Source organism: Branchiostoma lanceolatum, chromosome 3, assembly GCF_035083965.1.
Source record: "Branchiostoma lanceolatum isolate klBraLanc5 chromosome 3, klBraLanc5.hap2, whole genome shotgun sequence".
Classification (NCBI taxonomy): Eukaryota; Metazoa; Chordata; class Leptocardii; order Amphioxiformes; family Branchiostomatidae; genus Branchiostoma; species Branchiostoma lanceolatum.
Genome location: NC_089724.1, coordinates 27,964,343 through 27,988,733, shown reverse-complemented (window position 1 = coordinate 27,988,733; position 24,391 = coordinate 27,964,343). Strand labels below are relative to the sequence as shown.

The 24,391-nt window shown below is 43.3% G+C and overlaps 1 protein-coding gene across 1 annotated transcript in view; it reads left to right on the top strand.

Annotated features, from left to right (window-relative positions):
* LOC136429518 (polycystin-1-like protein 2) overlaps positions 1-23,652 on the top strand; it is a 32,003-nt gene extending 8,351 nt beyond the window's left edge. Inside the window, exons 9-39 of the mRNA XM_066419350.1 lie at positions 450-1,028; positions 1,454-1,643; positions 2,255-2,474; positions 3,524-3,689; positions 3,985-4,226; positions 4,467-4,658; positions 5,491-5,616; positions 6,873-6,981; positions 7,257-7,339; positions 7,558-7,809; positions 8,660-8,875; positions 9,400-9,667; positions 10,716-10,891; positions 11,608-11,844; positions 12,443-12,541; positions 12,863-13,041; positions 13,606-13,671; positions 13,942-14,103; positions 14,756-14,915; positions 15,283-15,397; positions 16,242-16,481; positions 16,676-16,759; positions 17,212-17,399; positions 17,775-17,855; positions 18,267-18,506; positions 18,991-19,159; positions 19,829-20,020; positions 20,333-20,577; positions 21,209-21,314; positions 21,895-22,060; positions 22,269-23,652. Of these exons, the coding sequence (XP_066275447.1) occupies positions 450-1,028; positions 1,454-1,643; positions 2,255-2,474; positions 3,524-3,689; positions 3,985-4,226; positions 4,467-4,658; positions 5,491-5,616; positions 6,873-6,981; positions 7,257-7,339; positions 7,558-7,809; positions 8,660-8,875; positions 9,400-9,667; positions 10,716-10,891; positions 11,608-11,844; positions 12,443-12,541; positions 12,863-13,041; positions 13,606-13,671; positions 13,942-14,103; positions 14,756-14,915; positions 15,283-15,397; positions 16,242-16,481; positions 16,676-16,759; positions 17,212-17,399; positions 17,775-17,855; positions 18,267-18,506; positions 18,991-19,159; positions 19,829-20,020; positions 20,333-20,577; positions 21,209-21,314; positions 21,895-22,060; positions 22,269-22,911 (6,191 nt within the window). The 3' untranslated portion in view covers positions 22,912-23,652. The remainder of the gene's footprint in view (positions 1-449; positions 1,029-1,453; positions 1,644-2,254; positions 2,475-3,523; positions 3,690-3,984; positions 4,227-4,466; positions 4,659-5,490; positions 5,617-6,872; positions 6,982-7,256; positions 7,340-7,557; positions 7,810-8,659; positions 8,876-9,399; positions 9,668-10,715; positions 10,892-11,607; positions 11,845-12,442; positions 12,542-12,862; positions 13,042-13,605; positions 13,672-13,941; positions 14,104-14,755; positions 14,916-15,282; positions 15,398-16,241; positions 16,482-16,675; positions 16,760-17,211; positions 17,400-17,774; positions 17,856-18,266; positions 18,507-18,990; positions 19,160-19,828; positions 20,021-20,332; positions 20,578-21,208; positions 21,315-21,894; positions 22,061-22,268) is intronic.
* The last annotated feature ends 739 nt before the right edge of the window (positions 23,653-24,391 follow it).

Genomic DNA, 24,391 nt, shown 5'->3' with positions numbered 1-24,391 from the left:
GTTGTAACAATTGGCTACTAGTAGTAAATACAATTGTTGGCTATATCTAAACTATCATATAGCTGCTGTCGCGCCGCGTGCTAAAGGCCCTGTCACACTTGTGCGTATATTCAAGTGCGTATGAGTTGCGCATGGACATATTTTCGGTTTATGTAAAGTTTGCATGGAAGAAGTTGTTTTCTACTTTGACCTATCGTTGTGCAGCCTAGTTATCGAACCAAAGAAATGACTTCTTTAGCTGCAAACTTTAATTTACCCAAAACAAAAACTTACGGCTCATGCGGACTTGCATATACGCACAAGTGTGACAGGGCCCTTAGCCTACGAAGCTGGTGTGTTAAACCGAAAGACGGACATACAGGCTATATAGATAGCGATGTATAGGAAAAAACATGGTCTTCGCGTGAATCGTAAGATGAAATAGTCTTGTATTTTGTTCCGCACTCCAGATGTTGACGAATGCACAACCGGCGTCCACAACTGCAGCCGAGACGAGCTGTGCGTCAACACCAACGGTTCCTACGCGTGCGCCACCTGCTATCCTGACGTCACTTTACAGGGAGGAGGGGATTCCCCTTGGTCCGCTCCTACCGTCAAGCGACGAAAACGCTTGACTGTGCGGAGTGATGTCAAGTTGGATTGTGAAGAGGAGTTCACCCTCAGCTTCAGTTGGGCGGTTTACTCCATCGATAGCTTCATTCTCATCCCTATCAGTCTCCCTCCCGGAGTTCTAACGACGGCGTCTGAGCTAACCATACCGAAAAACACCCTACCGTACGGCAACATCGTGGTCGGGTTAGAGGTCGTCGTCATGGAGACGGAAAGTGGACTGAGCGTGGCGCGAAAGACGGCGCAGTGGCTGACGGTATCGGCGTCCCCACTTGTAGCGCACATCGCGGGAGGTTCGGCGAGGTCGGTGGATCTGGGGTCAGACGTTGTCGTCGACGCGTCGACGTCGTACGACCCTGACGCCGTCGTCACGAATTCGACGTTACTGACGTACAGTTGGTCGTGTACAACGATGTTAGGTAAGAAAATACTTTCTGCGGGTGCTTGATGCTTAAAGGTGAATGTGCTTTTACCTCAAGATGACTTTTTTGTTATTATAAATCATTTTTTAAAATCAATTTTCACAAAACATAAGATAAACATACAGACAAAATTGACTGTTTGCTGTGGTTTATTTTTCATGCATTTAGTCATCTAAGAAATACAGTGTATGCCTCCCTCGCCCCGGGTATCCGCATAAACCAAGACTAAATTTAAGTGAATTCATACTTGGCTTTCAGTAGCGAAATTTCTCACATTTGTTGGTGGAAATCCTTCACACACCGTCGGTTATGTCTTAGCATCATTCCTGTAATTGCTATTGATTGCAAATTTCTCCAATATCAAATATTGTGATATTTGAACTCACAAATGAATTTATCTGGTCACCCCTGATCTTCCAAAGGCGCCCCATGCGATGAACTTTTCGGAAACAGCACCGCCCAGCAGTCTTACGTCATTTCCTCCGCACTGATACCTCCCGACCTACCGGAAGTGACGTTGACGGTGCAGGTGGGATACCCGGGACGAGATCCCGGCCAGTACAGCCAGACCCTGCAGGTCTTTCCCGCTGGATCTCCCACCGTGCAGATCAGGTGAGTTGGCGGTCGATTTACTTGAACCACGGTGCTTGAACGGATTCATTGTTAAATCTTGACTGAGGTGAAATAGATACAATAAAACGGTGCACGCAGAGAAAATATTCTTACTTAGAGAGGGTGTCGGTTCCCTCTATTTTAGTACATCATTGTATCATACCAAGTTATAAAGTAATCATATCAATCGGGATTCAACAAGTTATAAAGTAATCATATCAATCGGGATTCAATCAATTATTAGGATGAAAAATTAGAGATTCTTTGGTTTCCAACAATTATTGTGTCACCATCCTGCAACGGCAAATCATGTTCATGTTTACGGAAATTGTTTTTGGACCACGCGTGCAATGTACCGTAACATGTTTAAAATATAGAAATATGATTTAACTTACTTAGACTTAGGGGCTCCCGTGTCGTCCGACACATGAGGCAGTTAGGTTGGCCCAGCAGGCTCGGTTAGCAGCCATCCTCCTTACATCCCTCCAGTTCAGGTTGGCTGCTCGGAGGTCTGTCTGTAATTCATCCTGGGGCGACCCCTGCGTCTCTTATATAAATATGATTTTGCATGATATATAATAATTGACACATTTTTTAATACCATTTATCAGATGTTTAAGTAACTGTGAGAGGAAGCTGAACCCGTCAGAGCGGCTGGTGCTCAGCTCGGCGTACTCCTGCTCCAGCTGCAGGCCGGACGAGCCGGTCCGGTACAACTGGACCCTCCGGGCGGCCCCGCCGGACTTCGGGCGGGACGACCTCGCCTGGGACACCGACACCACCACGGGGAGGCACCTGCCGGACGTCGTCGTGCAGGCCGGCGTCTTCAAGGTATGTGGGCATAAAACGTTTCCTAAAGGTAACTGGTTATTTCGCTACATTGTTAGTTCACTACAGTCGGTTCGCTACATGGCATACGTTGTTTCGCTACATGGCTCAAAGTTCTTTCGCTACATGGCACAAAGTTCTTTCGCTACATGGTACAAGTTGTTTCGATACATTTTAATGTTATTTTATTTCTCTAAATAGACTAATAACATTAGATATGGTTTTACTACATACAATAGAAAAATAACCTGTAACATTTCTAATGCAACAGGAAAAAGTGGCACCTTTGGCAGTTTTACGAAGTTACATTTAACGGTAGAGGAAAGCCTGCCGCCTTGCCCGTCTGTAGTCTGATACCCAAACCTCTTATAGCTGCCGAGTTTCCGGCGCTCTCTTCCTATTTGCGAAGGGAACGTAAGACACTCGGTAGCTATAATAGCTTTTGATACCATGCTACAGAAGTGGAAGGCTGGCAACCTTCTCCCTATCATTATATGTAACTTCGTCTGTTCTTCGGATAAAGGTTGTCCAATAAAACCTTTACTTCCTATTTGAATCAAGAATGCAATGATGGCGTCTCTTGGAAGAAGTTTTCTTCTTCTTTTCATTTATTCAACATAACCTTTTCAGAATCTCAGTACTGACACCCTCCTAAAAGTAGGAGACCCATATCGCTCGATTCGTTGGCTCGCTCACGTAGGGGCCCTGCTCTTTGGCTGGTAGACACGGTTCTGGCGCCAAAACAGCTTCAGTCAATCAGAGGGTTTGCTAAACCCCATCTAGAGCAAAAGCGCAAAGGACGACGGGAAGCTATCAACCAATCAGTTTACGTCTCACATCGTTACTTTAGGTTCAGAACAAATTAACCACCAAATTGTGCCAAATAAGGATAGCTCATGGATTATTCATGAGCAACTGTCAGTAACGTCGCCAGAACTGTATCTACTGGGGCTAAAGAGCAGGGCCCCAACGCGAGCGAGCCAAGAAATCGAGCGATAGGGGTCCTGCTTTTAGGAGGGTGAGTGCTGAGTAGTTTATTTTTTCACTTGCAGGCACTAGGAGACTACACCCTGAGAGTGACGGTGTCCCTGGGTCCCGACAGAGAAGGCTTCGCGGAGCACACTTTCCAGCCAAACGAGCCGCCGACCGTAGGAAGCTGCAGCGTCTCTCCTGAAAACGGCACGGCGATGGTCACGGAGTTTACTATATCGTGTTCAGGTATGTGTAAAATGTTTTACAATGAAGCGGTTTTTTTTTCCTACGTAAATTTATCAGTTCGATACAGACTCAGTGTGATGAGTGGGAAGAGAGACTCTTTTTCCCATGACAAGGACAAGGTGTGGATAAAAGTTGTCCGTTAAACAAATGCAAATGATCAATATTAAAAGAAAGGACGTGCGTATGCCTATTACGAAGTAGAAGGTATACCATCATCATCATCATAATCATCAGTCACGTGCTAGAAGGTATACCACACAGATTCATTAACCTGTTTTTGTGCTTTACCCGCCAGGCTTTTCCGACCTTGACCTGCCCTTGACCTACACGTTTCTGTATAGTACGGGCGCGGAGAGGCTGGCTTCCGTCTCCACGGTAACGGGTGATGTCTTCTCAATCCTACACACCGGTCGGGATTCCATACTGTCAGGACTCTTGCTTCCCATTGGCTTGGAATCACGTGATTACAACGTCACCATTCGTGCTGACGTGTCCGATGGTCTTGGGGCGACGTCTTCCGTTGAGACTGTGGTGAAGGTAAATATTCTTCTATTTCTTTTCACTCATTCTATTACCATTTATTCAGTCAGATTGATGAAAAAGATTCAGACTGCATGTGGCTTTGATGGTCATGCGTTGTCGAAGCCATGGCAAAGTCGGATACATGTCAACCGTATTAACTGAAACGCCATTTAGGTAGTAAATAATATAGGTGATGGAATACTTAAAGGTTTTAACTGGTAGAATAAGTGTTCCACATGTCTCTTCCTACCTCAGGTATTCAGTCTTCCTACCGAGAAGTCCACTGACGTAGCAACGCAGTTGGTTGTGGGAGCGAACAGCACCCTGGGTAAACTTGTACGTCAGGGAGACTTCCGGTCTGTGGTGCAGCTGTCCAACAGCGTCACTTCCGTCCTGAACTTTGTTTCGAACGCAACCGCAGACGATACGAAAGCTGCGGCAACAGAGGTGAGAGATCTTAATTTATCAACATGGTGCTTAGTTTAAATTAATTGCAAATTCCTGCCTGTAGTCTAATTGCAAGTAGATGTACATGTTACACGGAGAGGACGGACAGACAATGATGAACAATATAACATATGACTACTCTAGTCTTAGCACTGACACTAAATGTTAGCTGTCGACACTAGACAATATGGTACTAGATTGTATACCGCCGGGACTTATCACTGAGACAATAAAATGTTAGCTTCCGAGATTAGTAATAATCAATGCGGTGATAACATGTTAGCAGCCGTTCATTTTCTGTATACTGTGTCTAAAACGTTAAAAACTGACCGAAAATGTTTGTATACTGTCTCTAGATTGAAGTGATTGCCTACCCATTAGCTTTTGGTCAAGCTAATGCTAGTTTAGTTTCAATAGACGGAATAGAAACTTGAGCGGGCGCGAACAAAGAGATGGTCATCGGGCACGGTTCTTTAGATGAGAAACAAAGTAGCACAAGGAAATGCACAAGTTTTTTTTACACTTCAATGCTGCTCTTTGATATTGCCTGAAGTCAGACATATTGCGAAACTGCAGCTTCTGTAAGAATTTTGGACGTATAATGTTGTGCTCTGACGTCAATGGATGTCTTTATCATCGATCGACCCGATATCAACAAGATTGACGCGGCTGAATGACTAACATAGCTGTTTATTCATTGTGCACTGCGTAGTGATTTCAAACGCTAGTGATGCGGCATACAAAGTAGTACTGGCAAGGACCTCTAGGCAATGCTAGATGTTTGCCTGATGAACATGTAAGAAGAACACAGAACATTATACTCTTTACATAGGCCCGAGACGCGGTCGTGACGGCGCTGACGAGTGTCCAGGCCAGAAGCGTGACGTCAGTGAACCTGGTGGCCAGCGCGCTGGGACAGGCGACAAGTGTCGGGGAGGAGGTGTCGTCAGACTCACAGGTGACAAAGAACTGCTAGCTCTGCACCCATCTCTAAAACATACAAAGAACTGCTAGCTCTGCACCAATCTCTACAAACTTACAACCAACTACTAGCTCTGCACCCATCCCTACATATTGACAACGAACTACTAGCTCTACACCGGTCTCTACATACTTACAACGAACTGCTAGCTCTGCATCAATCTCTACATACATACAACGAACTGCTAGCACTGCACCCATCTCTACATTCTTCCAACGAACTGCTAGCTCTGCACCCATCTATACATACTGACAACGAACTGCTAGATCTGCACCCATCTCTACATAGTTACACCGAACTGCTAGCTTTGCACCCATCTCTACCTACTTACAACGAACCGCTAGCTCTGCACCCATCTCTTCATACTTACAACGAACTGCTAGCTCTGCGCCCATCTCCACATACTTACAACGAACCGCTAGCTCTGCGCCCATCTCTACATACTTACAACGAACCGCTAGCTCTGCGCCCATCTCTACATACTTACAACGAACCGCTAGCTCTGCGCCCATCTCTACATACATGTACTTACAACGAACCTCTAGCTCTGCACCCATCTCTACATACTTACAACGAACTGCTAGCTCTGCACTCATCTCTACATACTTACAACGAATTGCTAGCTCTGCACCCATCTCTACATACTTACAACGAACCGCTAGCTCTGTTCCCATCTCTACATTGTACATACATACAGTCAAACCTGGATTGAGGACAGGTGTTTTCTCAAAACAGCGTAAAATTGGGACTATTTTGATGTGACTGGATTTGGTTGCCTGCACACAGTGGTTGCCCGACCGGGTTTGAGTATACCTTGATGTTGAAGCATTGCAAGTTTGACAATTCAAGAGGATTGTCATTGTACACGTAATAATGAGATGTTGTTGTATGCTATGCTATGCTATTCATGTTTTTCTGTGTGAATTTGATACTCCTGGAAGAGTTTCTGTGCTATTTGCATGCGACAATTAAAGGAGTAAATCAAACAATAAACCGATAAACCAAAATTGAAAGGGGTAAAGATGAGTGTTTGTTTGTTTGTTTGTTTGTTTGAACCTTTATTTATTCATGATAAGCTCAAATCGGCACGCAGGCCGCTTTTCATTGAGGTCATGAGGGAAGAGGTAAGGGTCAGATACAACATAACAGAGATACACAGTCATTTGAGTCCTAATAACTCTATCAACATAGTGTACTTAAAGGCTAAAAATTCTACATTTAATTCTTTACAGGTTTCCGCTGCAGATGCGCTGAAGGACATGGCGACATTCTTACAATCCGTCCCAGCGGAAGACCTCGGTGCCACGAAAATGGAGGAGTCCGCCAAGTTCATGATGACAGGTACATAATTACCGTGACAACTTTTGTCAGGTTTGATGTTGAGCTGGACCATGCATATCTGCTGTATGAATCGTCACGTCGACACGAAACATTTATATATATATCATATACATGTTAATCTCCAAGCAGATGACAAAGACCGTATCCATCTGGCAAAAGGAGTTTTTGAACCACATGACTACAATCACAATCTTGCATAATGTCACTATGTCTACCATTCGCGGATCGATGTTAATGTCGTTGTAAAGACATGACTTTTGTTCTTTGTGTCCCAGCTGCCATCAATGTCCTGCAAGGGTCCGTGATAACGTCAGAGAAGGTCAGAGGTCAGGACAATTCTTCAGGGCAGCTTGAAAAGGTGGGTCACATGACTCTGACTTAACCAACCCATTGTTTTGTTAGTACTTTGTGCCCGCCTATGACACTAAGGTAGAACTACACTTTTTCAGCACTGCTTGTGTATGTTATACAACCAAATTACATTTTTCATAGTGGCAATGAGCATTTTGTGTTGACACTGTTGTTTGACGATGGTGCACAAAACATTCGACTTAGCCAATCTTTTTTTCTTGTCAGACCGAAAACGCCACGACCGCCATATTTGACACCGTTAACGTTCTGAACGAGCTCGTCCTGACGCGGAAACGCCCGAGCGAGAGTCCGACAGTGATCGTGCAGGGTCCGTTTGAAATGGCGCTACAGAAACAGAACTGTCGGGATATTGCGCAGCAAATCATCCGGACCTCGGACACCGGCGGGACCTGGTTCCGGATTCCGGACGCGTCGGTGCTGTTTGGAAATTCTTGTCCGGATACTGTTGGGTTCGAGGTAAGTCAATGATATTCTATACATTTGAACTCTTTGCATGAAGAAAATATATCTATTTTTGTCGTAGATACCAAATTTCAGAACCTAAAGTTTGAAATCTGTTTAGCTCAGCCTGAAATACCCCACATAAGATACGTAATGACTTCTTTCGTTGATGAAGGTTAGACATCCAGGTAATTAAGATACGTCAAAAATAGTTACTCAAGCAACTGGCTGGATAAGATTTTGGAACAGCCAGATTCTTACTGTTCCAAAATCTTATCCAGTTGCTTGAGTAACTAATTTTGGCGTTATACACTACTTTTTTTTCTCTTTTTTATAGTAATAGTAACTTTATTGCACAATAATTGTACAAGGTACAAAGTATGGCATTCACTGATACATAGATAACATTCTATTAGGCTAATCAGTCTATTTTACACAATATGGTGTAGTAGTATTGGATGACAATGGGATTTTACAATCATCGGAGGAGTTTCTAACGTCTAGACATTCTTTGATATACTTCCCAATGTATACCATGCATGGGTTGTCTCATTTCATTAATTTATGTAGTTAAATTTGCTTTTCAAGTCCACTGAGATAAATCCTGGTAGATCGAACGATAGCATTGAGTATAGTGAATTACGTACATCAAAATATTTGGGACATACAATCAAAAAGTAATATTCGTCTTCAAATACATCTGGACAAAATAGACAAACCCTCTGGTCGATAGGAAGTTTGTGAAATCTCCCCGTTTCTATACTTATAGGATAACCTTGGCTAAGCGTTACATGTACACGACTGTCAGTCGCATCAAATAAATATTTATCTATGTGTATATATGTGTCGACGTTGCCATCCCCAGAACTACCAGACGACTCTGAACCCGTACTCCTACGCCAGTAACTCGGACCAGGTCAAGACGACGGTCGCGTCACTTCAGTTCAGGAGTGACGCGGGAACCCTGGAGGTCAATGACCTTCAGAAGACGATCGATGTCGTCACCAGTCGGAAGGACGGCAGCGTGGAGGTCCGCGCGCAGCGGGGCGCGACTGTGCCGTCAGGACAGGACGTCATGTCGGTACGCACGGTCTGGTCCATGTAGTCAACTGAGTTTCCTTCCGATTCAGTCGACTCTTTTCCCTCTCATCTCCTGTTTTAAAAATCAGCCAGTTTTAAATATCTACAAATTTCAAAACCCTAATTTCTACATTCACTACTATGAAGTACAAAGTTAGCTAAGGCTGGTCAGGGTGAAGAGAAACAGCGACATGCTATGATGATGATGATCGAACCGACAGATATTGCTCTTTAGCTCTTTTTTCTTCTACATGCTCGTTAATCTACCTCCTGCTCTATGTCATCTCGGAGTCTGTCTTTCTCTATCATAAATAAACTCCAAGATCCTCCTTTCTTAATTCTTCAGAGTGAAATTCAGGTTAGCCATGATGATAGATACTTAGTTTGCTACATTGTTTTTCACAATGTTTATGTTATTTTTTAAATATTTTTTCTGTGTATATGTATCTCCAGTACAGGAGCTTTGTAACAATTTTCAGTTCAATGGAGTCAACAGAACGTAATGACGCATTTTTCCGTTCCAAGGTTCACGAGTTTAACCTGACTGACAGCGGCAGTTCCATGCACATCTCCGTCATCCCGGACCAGCCCAGCGTGCCTGTCCGCCTGTACCTCCGCAGCCAACACCCGCCCACCCGGGACGTCTTCAACCTGACCACGACACTCCCGCTGGACGAGGATCAGCTCTACTCCATACCTCTGGGTAACAATACCCAGGTAACGGCGGATCCTTACCAGTGGATCGTGTCTTCAGAATGGTTAAGCGCAGTTGACGAGAGACGCTACTTTGTCGGTAAGGACGTATTCCAATTAGCGTTTCGTATACCGTTTAGTTAAAAGTTAGTTAAAATCCTCCCACACCACAAGGTGTAAAGGGCGGTGCCCATCCCCGTTTCATAGCCCCAGGCCACACTGTGGTGCAATCACTGCAGCAGGGGGCTAGTCTACCTGCAGTGGAGTGTTTTTATCTTCCATATTGTTTCATAAGTATGTACCTTTTTTTATAAAGTCTTTGGTATGACTCAATGCGCCTCTTGTCCAGAGGTGTCCTACCCAGGAGTTGAACTCGGGCCTTCTGGTTCCAAGTAATCAATACCAGATGTGGTAAGTAACAGAAGCGCAGGCCACTACACCACAGGGACATACCACGTATACTGTTTAATGGTTTTGATTAATCAGGTTGAATCATCTTTTCAAAGCTAAAATGTAAGCTTTAAAGTTTTATTTGTGATGGCAGAAGTTACTGTAATGGCAGTGGAACTGTAATTGCAAACACAAAAATTGGATTTGCCTAAAATTGGTCTTTACTACCCCCGGTCTTTTCGGTCAGAGCAGTATTTCCATTTTTTTTCTACTCGTACAATTGACCTCGCTACAGTATCTTAAACATTTTCTACCGTAGAAATGCAGCCCGTCTTGACTTTTTTTGCTTGATGATAAAGTTTACATCTATGTAAATGCTAATCTAAGTTAACGGTTATGGCTTGTACAATGTATTTTGTTTCAGATTATCGTTAGACGTGATTTATGTTTACGCCAAAAGCAAGCAACTTGATAAAATGTTTAAAAAGTCAGACGTTTCAGACAGCATCCGCTATCTTTCGTCAGTGACTAAGAAAAGATCTGGCAGAACTAGGTTTTATACCAAAGCTCTGAATAGATATGTTAATGAAGTGAAAACAATTTCATATGGTTCGATAGTAAAGTAGGCCAAGACAGGGTCGTATGCTATGGGCTCAAGTAACAAAATTTTATCCAGTTGCTTGAGTAACTATTTTTGGTGTATCTTATTACCTGAATGTCTAACCTTCATCAACGTATGATTTAAATTTGTTTTGTAGGTGTTGAGCACGTCCCATACAACAGCACGGACTCTCACAGTGCGAACCAGGGCAACTCATCGGAACCAGTGTACGGAGACGACGACTTCATCTTGAACTACACCATGAGAATCTTCTCATCAAAATGTCTCTTCTTTGATACCACAGAGCAGATATGGAAATCCGATGGTTGTGAGGTGAGCCATTGTTCCAAATAGTCTAGAGAGTTTGACGTGTACACTCTTGGGAACCGCAGTATTGAAATCTATAGACTTTCGTCGATTTTGTTGCTTGATCGTGATCGTACATTATTACAAGGATTAATCTTGTATTACTAGTTCTCATTTTCAGGTGGAAGATAAATACACCAAAGCAACTTAATGCAGAGAAAAGCATAACAATTGATACACATGTGGCGTCGCTGTGGTAGGGTGTTTGGCCCAGAACCCAGAGGTCCTGGGTTCAAATCCGGGGTCCCCTGATTTGCCTCATTGACGTTATGCCCTTGGGAAAGCTCCTTTACACGACTTTACCTACTTCACTCGGGTAAAAATAAGTACATAGCTTCGGTTAGACACGTCCCTCGGATAGGACGTTAAATGGAGGTCACGTGTTTGAGAAGAGCCACACCTCGAGCTAGCACATAAAAGAGCCCACCAATGCTTATCGAAAAGAGTAAGGGTCCTTCCCGGTGTGTGTGGATCATATAAATCTGCCCGGATATGCAACTTGTATTGTTCAATATATGCAATATAAACCTGGTGTGTTACGGACATGAGGCAGTTTACAGGGTATTCAATACAAAAAAATAAACAAAAAACAAACAAACGAAGAATCAAAGAAAGCAACAAAGAAACAAACAAACAAAACACATTAAAAAAACACACATCTTATCTCCTTATCCATGATTCAGATCGGCCCCCTGACGACGGAAACAGTCACCCACTGCCTGTGTAACCACCTGACGGCGTTCGGCTCCGATTTCCAGTTCTTCGTGGCACCGAACTCATTGAACATCCTGGCGGCTCTGGAGGGGTTTACGGACATCAGCTCTAACCCTGGGGTGGTCGTCACCATCGCCGTGGTGGTCGGCATCTATCTACTGTTCGTGATCTGGGCACGGAGGGAAGACAGGAAAGATGCCACAAAGGTTCGTTTCCTCTAACTTCAGTAGGAGAAAAATGCCATTTGAAATACGCTTTGTTGGCATTGTAGCGGGCATGTCAATGTTCCAGGCTATTACTGTTCGGATGATTAGTGGTCTTCAGAGTGATTAGGACATCCATGAGGCCATTTCAAATGTTGGAATTTGCTGAAGGTTTCCTTTATCGGAGAATGAGGTTAGAACTCGTTGTGCACTGGTTCAGCTCAATTTTGGATGGTTAATTTTGTTTCAACAAACACTTGAACGTGAAGTTCCGCAAGAGGCATTGGTAATACAAAACATCCGAAAATAAATTCATCAGGTTGGTAGAACATAGGATATTTGGAGTTTCTTTTTACACAACCAGGTGAGATTCCTGGTTGTGTAAAAAGAAACTCCAAAAATCCTGGTAATACAAAACAGTTAGATATTGTTGATTAATTCTACTCCCCAAGCAGAGTTTGGGCTCTCGCTGGTTTTTGACGTGTTTTCAGGCGTTTTTGTTGGGCTTTCTATTTTGTCCCGTTTTTTTATGTCCCCAGCCCATACATAAGAGCCCAACCCCTACTTGGAGAGCATATTAAACCCATTATGTTGTACACAGATCGGTGCTACAGTGCTGGGTGGTGCGGAGGGTCGGAGTCACGTGTACCAGGTCCTGGTGTTCACAGGGGCGAGGGCGGACGCCAGCACGTCTGCTAAGGTAAGGAACTACACAACTGAGAGGTTGTCTCTCGGTCATGGGGTGATTTTTAGAAATCGGCCAATGTTTGCAATGCACCGAGCCCCGTAACATAAAATAGGGCAGATTTTCAGGCGACCCCTGTCGATTTCAATATTGGGCGATCAAAAATATGGCCGAAGGCGAAGCTCGTCAACTATGTAATGGAGGATTTTCAGCTTTAAGCTATCAAATGTAGTGTTGCTGCAGTGTTTCCTTCTCATATGGTTTTCTAGATTCATTTTTTAATGCAATTCCCAGTATGTCTCTTTGCCTACAACCTTTGACCTTTTTTACCGACAGGTGTCCATAATCCTTCACGGGGAGTACGGTACATCCGGGCCACACACACTGGAAGATTCCACGCGAGTCACCTTCATGGAGGGAGGAGTGGACACGTTCGTGGTGAGGTCCAACCGGCCGCTCGGTGTGCTCATGGCCCTGCACGTCTGGCACGACAACCTGGGATATGACCCGTCCTGGTAGGAAGCTTCATGGATATTGGAGTTATAACAAAGCAGTGATTGAGTCATCATGTAGTACCAATTAAGGAGTTGATGAAAGACATCCAGGTAATAAGATACGCTAAGAATAATTACTCGAGCAACTGGATAAAACTTTATCCAGTTGCTAGAGTAATTATTTTTGGCGTAGTACCAATGAGGTTATATAACGTCCTTGGTTGTACGAATAACTTCTGAGATCAGTATTCGTAGAGTTAAGTGCGTGCGTGGTCCAGTGTAAAGTGACCCTGCATCTGAACCTAGAAGTGTAAGTGAATTAGAATCGCTCACTCAACATGCATGATACTGGAAAGGGTAACAGTTCTTACGACGGAACGTTAAGCCGTGGTCCACTGTTTATCTGAGATTGTCGGAAAGGGCTGGGGGAATTTCCCCTGTACATACTGTAGGTAGCGTCTATCTTCTCTGTCACAACCAGTGTAGCTCTTCTCTAGTCCATTTAGTTAATTGAGCTAAACTGGTTCGAGATCACTTTCACATCATTTTTTCATCCAAATGTAACTGTATTGGATTTTTCTGCAGGTTTCTGGACAAGATCCTCATCACCGACACCCAGGATGATTCCCTGACAACTTTTCTTTGCAATCAGTAAGGAAACCATCTTGATTTCAATTCCGATGTGCTCCTGCAAAGATTTAGATGAACATATTTGACGTCATTTCGAATACTTACTTGCTTGGATGATTGAAACAAATGAGCTGACGTCACACCGTTTATGTCACGTGAAAAAGGCTTCGAGTTATTTCAATTTGAGATCGACATAGTTAAAGCTTGTTTGAAAGCGCTTTACTTTCCGTATAAAAGCTACAGGAACAAAGTGAGGTACCGAGCTCAGACGAACAATTTGTTTATTTCCAGGTGGCTGGCCGTTGAAGAGGGCGATGGTAGAGTTGACCGGGTTCTGGTGGCTGCGACGGACGAGGAACTGACCAAGTTTAGCACTTTATTCTCCAGTAAAATGTCAAAGAACTTACGAGACGGACATCTGTGGTTCTCTGTGGTAGGAAGGCCGGCAACAAGGTATGAGACCATGCACCCATTTTTGCTCAACCATGGTAACAGTTTGTTTCTACTGGTCAATTGTTATTCGAAATTGCATTTTCAATTTCGTTTTGGAAGTTTTTAAAAAGAGCAAGGAGCTTAATTTCTAACCTCATTGAAAAGAGGTATGAGCGACAACACCTGTTTTACAACCATTTCTAGCTGTTTAAGTCCATTCGAACTACACAAATCAGCACATCGTATTTTCATGAAACCTTTCATGACCATGATTGCATAGTTTCCTGTGACTTAACTGTTGAATTGTTCTACTAGAAAGAATAACTTTATTGCGCGACTATTGTAGCAGGTCCAAAGTATGGCAACAACAGTAAACATAGAACAAGACATAAGTATGGAATAAAACTATTCACTACAACAAAATGACTTTTAGGTTTTACATGATTCAAGTTGGGCTAATTTTTAGTAACATTATTTTGCTAATAACAAAGCAATCTTTTATATATTTGCCTACTTTAACACTGTATTGTTTAAATATATAGTCAAATCTATCGGTCGCATTAAGTGTCTTAAAATCTGAAGTACTTGTATTGAATTGAGAGAGGTGAATCAATCATCGCGTAGAGCATCCTATTTAGCGTAATTTCGTTCCCTTCCTTTTCTTTGCCCACAGCCCGTTCACCCGAGTGCAGCGTGCCTCCTGCTGCCTGTCCCTGCTGCTCTGCTCCATGATAGTCAACATCATGTTCTTTGGCAGGGGAGGGTCCTTCCAACGGCCGCCCCCCATTTCCGTCCTGGGGTTCGCCGTACAGTTCCCCATCGACTGGGAGCAGGTAAGTCACGATAGTAATAATGACACGTGCTGTCAAGTGAATGAGAGTTTGTGTGAAACATCAAGCAGAGTAGAGCAGAGCAGAGTAGAGTAGAGTAGAGTAGCGTAGAGTAGAGTTGAGCAGAGTAGAGTAGAGTAGAGCAGAGCAGAGCAGAGCAGAGTAGAGTAGAGTAGAGTAGAGTAGAGTAGAGTAGAGTAGAGTAGAGTAGAGTAGAGTAGAGTAGAGTAGAGTAGAGTCAAGTAGATCATTCGCCCAAGTAGGAATTCGAATTTTTAGGTCTCTTTTATTATCGATTTACTGTTTTGTATTAAAATCTTCACTGAACTCTTTAATAACCGTTTACGTCATCCACCGTTTATCATTGCAGGTCATAATCGGCATACAGAGCGCACTTATCGTGTTTCCGGTGAACCTGGCCATCGTACAGATTTTCCGGTACTGCAGACCGAGGGGGGCGAAAATAAGACCCGCATCTCCGGCCGGTAACGTTTTAATATAGAAAATGATAATAGTAATTTTTCATTATTCTATTGTTCCTAGATTACCCGTGCAATGGCAGCCTTTCTAGTGCTAGTGCTGAATTGTTGCAGGGTTTACAATCACATAAAACCCATGACTGGGCAACAGATACATATTTGCTCTTGTGGAACTTGCATTTTGTGGAACTTCCAAAATGCTGCAATTCGGCGCCACCAGATGACCTCAATACGACCTTCCCTAACCAAAGTTAGGTATCCATTAACACCTGGGTGGAGTGAGGAAAATGCCTTTTCCATTGACACAACGTCGAAAACAGCGCTGCTGGTAATCGAATTCCGGACCTCTCGACCCCGAGTCCGTTAGCCAATGCCGCCACATTTGGCGTGGGAGAGAGCTTTGTACCTATGATGTTTAATGTAGATTTTGATAGACCAGACAGGCAAAGAATGTGCATATGGGGGTTTCCATGTTTTCAGGATCAAAGAGACATTAAAAAAAAAGTTGGCAAATGTTCGATTCAGTCAATGATGATTTCGTCCAGAATAGAAACGTTTGTGCAATTTCTATGTATAAGCTACATTTGCCGTTGAGAGAAGTTAGAATATGAATACATAAAGAAAATATCAGGTCCACTACGTTAATGCAATCATGTAATTTCAAATGTACTGACTTTGTGATTAGAACATTAAAGGAGTTCTACATGTCTCAATCTTGGACTCGAAATACTGCGGACCGAAACAGTATATCCGGACATAGCCATCATTGAGGTGTAGAATGTAAAATGATTTTGAAGGACAAACAAAAGTGGGAATTGTCATGAATTTGGCCATTTATTTGTCCCAATAGCGACCGGCACGGTTCATCAGACTCGCCCTGGCACAAGCTACGTCAAAGACTTCACACCAATAAGACCGACCACGTCTGAGCTGTATGGGTTCCGGAGGCAGAGTGAGTTTGCCGACTCGGGTTATGGCGATCACGTGAATGACCTCAGCAGCAGCCAGGAACGTCTCGAGAGTCTCGCGAGAGGTGGAAGCTCTCGCGAGGGAAGTAGACAAAGCCAGTTGGACACAAGAAATGATAATGGTGGGAATAGCTAGTGTTCTATGACTTGTTTTCTTTATCGTACTTGTTTACTGTCTTATGATGCAATAACAAAGTTCCTGAATTCACGTGCATCACTGCACTGAAATTACACGTAATTGCTCCAGATAAGATGAACGCGTTCTGAATTTGATCCTTTTTTTTTAAATGTAATTTTCTAATTTCACTTTTGCCAGCTTCGTCGGTGTTTGAGATGGCAACTGGTCAAGATTCAAGGAAAAAGAAGAAATGCCTCCTACCCTGGTGGTTTGTTTACGTCGGTAAGTAAACGAATTGCTTTAGTCAGAAGTGCAGTTTTCTATTGATTATGTTGAGTAGCCATGCAAATGTACAAGCTTAGTTGTAAAAGCATAAACTTTGCTGATGCTACGGTCCCATTCTCAATCCGGGGCCCGGTCGGGCAGCTTGTGGGAACGAAAAATACGATATACAAGACAACAGAATGCACAAAACGTAAAATAAAAATTCCTCCTTACCATATATTGTGTATTTTCTTGATATGTATTTTTTATTTTCGTTTTCGCATACAGCCGGCCGGGCCCCGGATTGGAAATGGGGCCGAAGTATAAAGGAGGATAATACAAAATAACCATCATATAGATCTTGCAAAATATGTCCCTATCTTCAGTTTGAAATACAGCTTACAAAGGTTGATCCAAATAATTCACAATTTTGTGACATTCCCATTTCGTTGTTTGTTCCAATTCTACAGGTTGGTTCCTGTTGTTGTCCACGTGTTCTTTGTCTGCCTTCTTCACCATGTTGTACGGGTTCGAGTACGGACGGGAGAAGGCCGAGGCCTGGGTCTTCACCTTTATCACATCATTCTTCTTCGACCTGATCATCACTCAACCACTCAAGATCTTCTTCCTGGCGTTTTTCTTCGCACTGATTATCAAGGTGACACAACAAATGTTATGATATTGTTCAATGTGTTTTGCCACTATGTCTTGGTAGTCCATCGGGGTCGAAGATGACTGTTAGTGGTCTCGTTCACGGCGTGTGTGACTTCATGTGGCTTTGAAGTCCAACAATTGAGGCGCACAGACGCCCACACTTCGTACACTGGTGGTCCGTTGGCAGGATTGCTGTAAATGACGAATATTATGACAAATACTGTTCATAGGGTCGTGATATGGGCTTGAAATGACAATCATGACGACCATGTCACACAGAATCTCGATAGTACATAAGAAACGAAAAAGATGATCCTCAGTGTTATCATCATCATCATCGTCATCATCATCATCGTTTTTCCCATAATTGTATCCTTAGAAACCTGACCAATCTGATGACGAGCTGCCACCGCCCACACCAGTGCAAGAGGATGAGGAGTATCTCGGACTCTACCACATGGTATGTTTGTGTGATCGCCTGTCATATTGATATGTACTGTCATGTTCCTATTCACCCACTTATCATTTACTGAATCTGAAATTTAAAGTAGTAAATCACTGATTAGATGGGGAAAAAGTACTTTTGATAGTGCGCCAAATGTGGTTCTAGATGGACAAAAGCGTGGTTTTGAATCCTATGCAATGTTCATAAGAAGCCGAATACTTATCAACTAGAATATACACCCGCTTGTATGTGTTGAATATTTTAGATCAACTAATGTTAAAAACAATGCATTTGCTTGCATGTATTAGATATCTTAAATCAACAAAATATGTTCAATTTCTGTATAAACACACTTGAGTGACAGAGAGAGAACAGATGATGCAATGTGTACATCTCATACTGTTATTGCTGACTTTTATATATTAGGCTGCAAGTAAGGTGTCATCCAAAGCACTGGTCAAAGTTGGTCCGCCGGACGCCGACCAGCTGCAGACCGCCCGGGAGAGGCGGTACGTGGAGGTGGGCCTGCGGTCCGCCCTGTACGACGCCTGCTTCTACTTCGTCTACATCGTCCTGCTGTTGGTCGTGGCCAACGGTAACAGGGACACGTCCATGTTTCACATGACTCGGCATCTGCACGATACTTTTGACGAATCGTTTTCAGAGGCAAGTAAAGTAAATTGTTTGGCCATTCGTTATTATGATTTATATCAATTTAAGGCTTTCGCCATGACTTTGCATTGCCGTAAAGATTTGTTTACATTGTTGAAGATGAAAAATCAACGCAGACTTCACAGCTGCCAATTTGTAGATTACTCATGTATTTTTACATCTAAAGGTTAATCTCTTCAGATAACTTATTTCCAAGTTAGCCCTCACAATCATAACAAATCAAGATTGTGGCAAAGAAGAAGCCTTGGTTTCTCCCCAAAGAAGTTAATCCTGCTTTTAAACACTTACTTGTCTACCAGAAGAAGTCATGTCTAACCAACGGTATTAGTATTTCGATGAAGGTTAGACATTCAGGTAAAACTAGTAAGATACCGCAAATAGCAGTTGCTTATAAGCAACTTGATATGCTCTTGAAACAGTAGAATAGCTAAGTTACATTGATTCCATTCTAATTTTCGCCATTCTGAATATCTACTAGGTGACTGATACCGAGTCTCTGTGGACATTTCTGAGGGAGAATGTTATTCCAGAGGCGCATGCGCAACAGTGGTACAACGATGACGTATTTTCTCACCGAGGTTTCCTGCAGGACCGCACGTCGTTTGTCGTCGGGAACGTCAGACTCCGTCAACTTCGCACTAAGACAAGTACGTTACATCGTGTATTCAGTAAGCATGTACTGAGTCAGCTTACAGCTTTGACCTATGTGACAGACTGTATTTCTCGTATAGGACTGTTTAAATCTACAAATGACAACCTCTACGTAAGGACCACCTGGCCAATATGACCACTTTTTGGTGGTACCCTAGATACCCTTTTTAATTGACTAGTACATAGACCAGATTTTTGAGTTGTCTTCTTGGGCGGTTTTGTCTGTATAAGTGGAATATCATGACCTTAAAAGGGTGTTTGGAATACCTAGATTCGCCAAAATATTAAGAATGTATATCAAACATCTTATTACACTGTCTATCAACTGAGACGCATTAATTTCCTGATCAGGCCACGGCAAATCTCACACAATATTGCAACAGAAGGACGACATTTCTGCTCGTCAATGGCCCGATTTTCAAACAAGTTTTTGGAGTTGACTTGGGGCTGTGGGTGAGGAACTTTGGGCTGCCGAAGTGGAGTTTTCCTAATATAAAACACTACTTGAGTGGCCTAAGGCTCTCCTTGCAAACTCCTGAGTCAACGCCAAAACCTGTTATGCAAATCGGACAATATAGACAAGCAGAGAAAGATTTCTTAGTCTTCAGTCAATACAAGTCGTCTCAAAAACGTGTCTAAAGCGGGCCCATATCTCCCCTTTGCAGATGCCAGCTGTGGTATCCCACGAAGCTTTGCGGGAATCCTGGATGACTGTGACGAGTCGTACGGCCTTTGGACCGCTGATGACGTCAGCCATGACGTAGGATGGAGGGCGCGGGCGGAGGTTCAGAATGGGAGCGAAACATCGATATCGACAGAGTTACAGCCATGGCAGTATCACTTCGCGTCCCTTAGTGGTAAGAAAGACAAATACTCGCGTTTTATAGATGTAGAAGTTAAGATATGATAATGCATTGTCATCATTTTTCTAAAGCTCATGTACGACATACAGGATACGGATAGCCACGTCAAGTTTGAGACAAGGAAAAAAAATGCAAAGTCTGTCAGTATTCTGGAAATCAATGTGAGCGCCTTGAGGATGTTATGATTCTTCCTATTGTGAAGTCAATTTCTGTGATTACCCGAGAACGTTTCTATGATTTCATTCCATCTATATTTACAGTCCTTCCCAGTTCGTTTTCAATTCTCCTAATTTACATCCACAACAGTGGCCAGTCCGTTGTACGGGCTCTTTTCCTCCTACTATGACGGTGGATACATCGTGGACTTGTCGGACGACATGAATACCGACCTGGACACCGTAGACATGCTTGAACAACTCAGTTGGATAGACGACAACACTCGGGCCGTCGTCATCGAGATGGTCGTCTACAACCCAAACGCCAACCTGTTCTCCACAGTAGAGCTCATGACAGAGTTCTCCACTATCGGCAAGGCTTTTCCTAAAACACAGGTACTCAACCATGTTGTGTCTCCTTTTAAAGGACGAACTTTCATAATGAATTTTCGTTACTATCAACTCTTCAGATTAGTCAGATACGAATAGATCGAGATAAACTAAAAGAACTTTTCATTTCATGTATAACAGTTGTAGTCCTGCATTCCTTATATTCAGTCAATTAGCAATTATGATGTAAGGTTGTCCTAATAACTCATTGGGACTAGCACGTTAATAGCATCAAAAAGCAAGAACAAAACTTGATTGACGAATGGAGATACTGCTCCGTCATCCCCTTTATTCATATGGCTCATCATTGAAATATTTTTGCCATGGTCATGAGGTTGCAGCTGGATGGCAAAGGTTAGATGTGACAGGTCGTTCAGGTGATAGCTGTTGTGTCTTCGCGTGCCTACAAAGCTGTTGTGTTACGTCGAAGTGTGGTTATACCTGCTATATAGATACAGACGTGCATGGCGTTGTCTGAATCTGAATCTATATAGCCGGTATAATCGCCAATAGGCGTAACACACCAGCAGTTGTCATGCGGCACGTGACCATGATGATATGAGCAAATCAGGGATTCAATAAAACAATTAATGTCATAAAATGATAACCTTCTATCTCTTCTGATGTCCCTGTGTAGGTGACGACAGTGCGGCTGTACCAGTACGTCACGGACTGGGGTTACGTCATGATCGCTTTCCAGATCGCCTTCATCCTGGTCACGCTCATCTTCTGCTTCAGACAGCGTGAGTTGCGATACATCTGTATCTTTGTCACTTTGTGATATGGTAACTTAATGCGGTGTTGAAACATGAAAATTGGCAAAGTACCTGCGTACCTTCTGAAGTTGCCTTTTACTCCAATCACAGCTGTATTCTGTTTTAATAATGATGATAATACTCCTTGTCATTGCAACATCAGACGCTTGCTCTTACAAGATGATAACAGGTTAATTGCAAGGGGATAGATAGTAATAATAATAATGATAATGATAATATAGTTTATTGGTCAGAAATTGCCCGTGCAATGTCAGCCAGTGCTGAATTGCTGCGGGGTTTACAATCATATAATACACAACAGATACATACTTGCTCCACACTTGCACTTTTTGGAATTGTCGCAAGGGTCTGCATAACACATTCTGTGCCTTATAGAGAGATGGTGCCTTAATACATAAAATATGATATCGAGAGGTCTGCCAAAAAAAGATTGTCAGTTAAGTGTAATCTGATTCTTAATGCAATGGTGGTTTGAAACATGATACCAATCCTGCATCGGAGTGTGCTAAAGCTTCTTTAATCATGTTTTCTTTTTTTGTATCTCCAGTGAAGAACATCTTCGACTTGCAAAAGGAGTACTTCAAGAGGTTCTGGAAAGTCGTTGAGCTGACGGTGTGCCTGCTGTCCCTGTCGTCTATAGGCGTGCAGCTGTACACGTTCTACCTTGTGTCCGAGTTCAACTCCGTTCACGAGGGAAAAACTGTGGAAACACGGTCGGTAATTTCATCATTTCGTATTGGCTCTTCTAAAAGCAGAGGTTTCGATCGGGGGGGCTAGTAGCGGCCGCAAGTTTCAATGCTGCCCTCCCTCCTGCTAGCCCCCTGATCGAAACGTCTGCTTGGAAAATGCCCAATGGCTTGCATTGACCCAGCCTGGTGTTCTCATTTCAACGGATTTTTTGTTTGTTACAAACTGTTACAGATTTATAAAGTACAAGCAGATTGGGAGCTGGCTGCAGACCGACACGTACCTGCTAGCCTGGCTGGTGTGCGTGTCCAGTCTGAAACTGCTGCACCTTCTCCGCTTTAACAAGCACGTCGAGCGCGGGGCCAAGATGGCCGGCGCCGCGGCCAAGCCAATCGGGCACTTCTTCCTCGTCTTCTTCTCGACATTCTCCGCCTTCTGCATGATCGCGTACCTGATCCTTGGCACCAGCGTGGACGGGTTCGGCTCTTACGTCACGGTGATGGAGACCATGGTGGCTACGATGATGGGCGAGTTTGATTACTACGCGATCCAGGACCACCACTGGCTGCTTGGCCCGGCGGTGTTCTTTTTCTACCTCCTCATCTGCAACAACGGCATGGTGTTCATGTTCATTACCATCTTCAACGAGGCGCGACGGGAGGTCAGCTTCCGGGAGAGGCACGAGGAAAAGTCGGAGAACAGGAAAATCGCAGAGTTAGCGGAGCAGCGGTTTAGAACTTTAGTGGGAAACGTCTCGTCCAAAATGTCTAGGAAAAGCGATGATAGAGTCACAAAACTGGGTAAAGAAGACAAGGGGATGTTGTCGCGCACTTGGGGTTCTGTGAAAGGTAGTCATATTAGTGAAGTAATCAGGTAGTAAACATGTCCACATCAACTTGTAAGAACACAGTGAACGATGTTGATAGATGTAGTTTTTTAACTGGGCAACGCACTGGAGGAGATGTAAAAGTGAATTCAAACGATGTTTCGTTAATAGCACACAAAACGAAAAGTTAGTCTGAGGTTTAATACTCTTGTCCTGCGGGACCCCTATATATGTAGATTGTACATTACAGAGCCTTATGCGGGTCCCATATACGTACGGGTTGGGTGTATTCTTCATCTGAACGCATCACACCGCAGCAAAACGCACCGAATGCGGAAGTAAATATGCCACAGCAGCGCAGAGAAAGTCACGGAAAAATGACCTGATTGAAAAATCAAATTAAAGAAATAAATTGTGTAAAGAGCGCCAGCAGGACAAGGATTAAATTTGGGAAACACCGAACATCGAACTGATCTTGTCGCAAAGTAGACCAATGCCTGTTATCTATGTAGTATTTGTGATTTGCCATGATATTGTTAATAGCCGAGAATATGTTTTTGAGTATTTTATGCCTTTGTATTTATTAATTGTCAGAAATGTATAACTTAAGGTTGTGTATGATGTAAGAGAGGATTTTGCTTGAAATTAAAATCAAATGGCAGGTGATATAATGCAAAAACTATCTCTGGTGATATATGACATTGGATGTATACAATCTCACATTGACGCGTCGACGTCAGTCACGTTGTGCTAATAAAGCATGGAAATACCGTGTTCTGTCACCAACATGCACTGCCTGTGTGTTTGTGGTTATGTGTGTGTGAGTGTGCGCCCGCGTGTGTGCGCGCGCGCGCGTGCGCCCCTGTGTGCTTGTGTGTGTGTATGTATGTATATGTATGTATGTATGTATGTATGTATGTACTATGTATGTATTTGCGCCCGTGTGTTTGTGTGTGGCGTGCGCGAGTGTGCGCCTGTGTGTGCGTGTGTGTGTGTGTGTGTGTGTGTGTGTGTGTGTGTGTGTGTGTGTGTGTGTGTATGTGAGTGTGCGCCCGTGTCTGTGCGCTCTGGATGTTTAGGATACGCTTGTTAATATCTTACGTAATATATGGCACACCGATAGGACAACATTAGACTGAACAATGATGGGTAAAGCCTACGAGACATTCCAGTTTGAATATAGGTTCATTCATTCATCCATCCATTACAACCAAATTTTGAGTTTGAATATATGATGAAAACTATTGCAGAGAACTTCCACATAACGAACCGCGTATATGTGACGATTGACACGGAGACGACTACAAACAGCGCCAAACGATCACCCGACGGCATGGTAACAAAGTCTGACCTTTGTCCTTATTTGGCTGCGGGCAGTGAGTTGATTAGATAAACATTCAATTGATAATCCACTGTGTATTGTTACACATTATGCAATATCAGGGCTGAGATCTCGTAGCAGTGTTCCTCGGCCTCGCCACTGGACTAAACGTTTGCTTCGGTATCTGCTAACGAACAGGTAGGCTTCTGC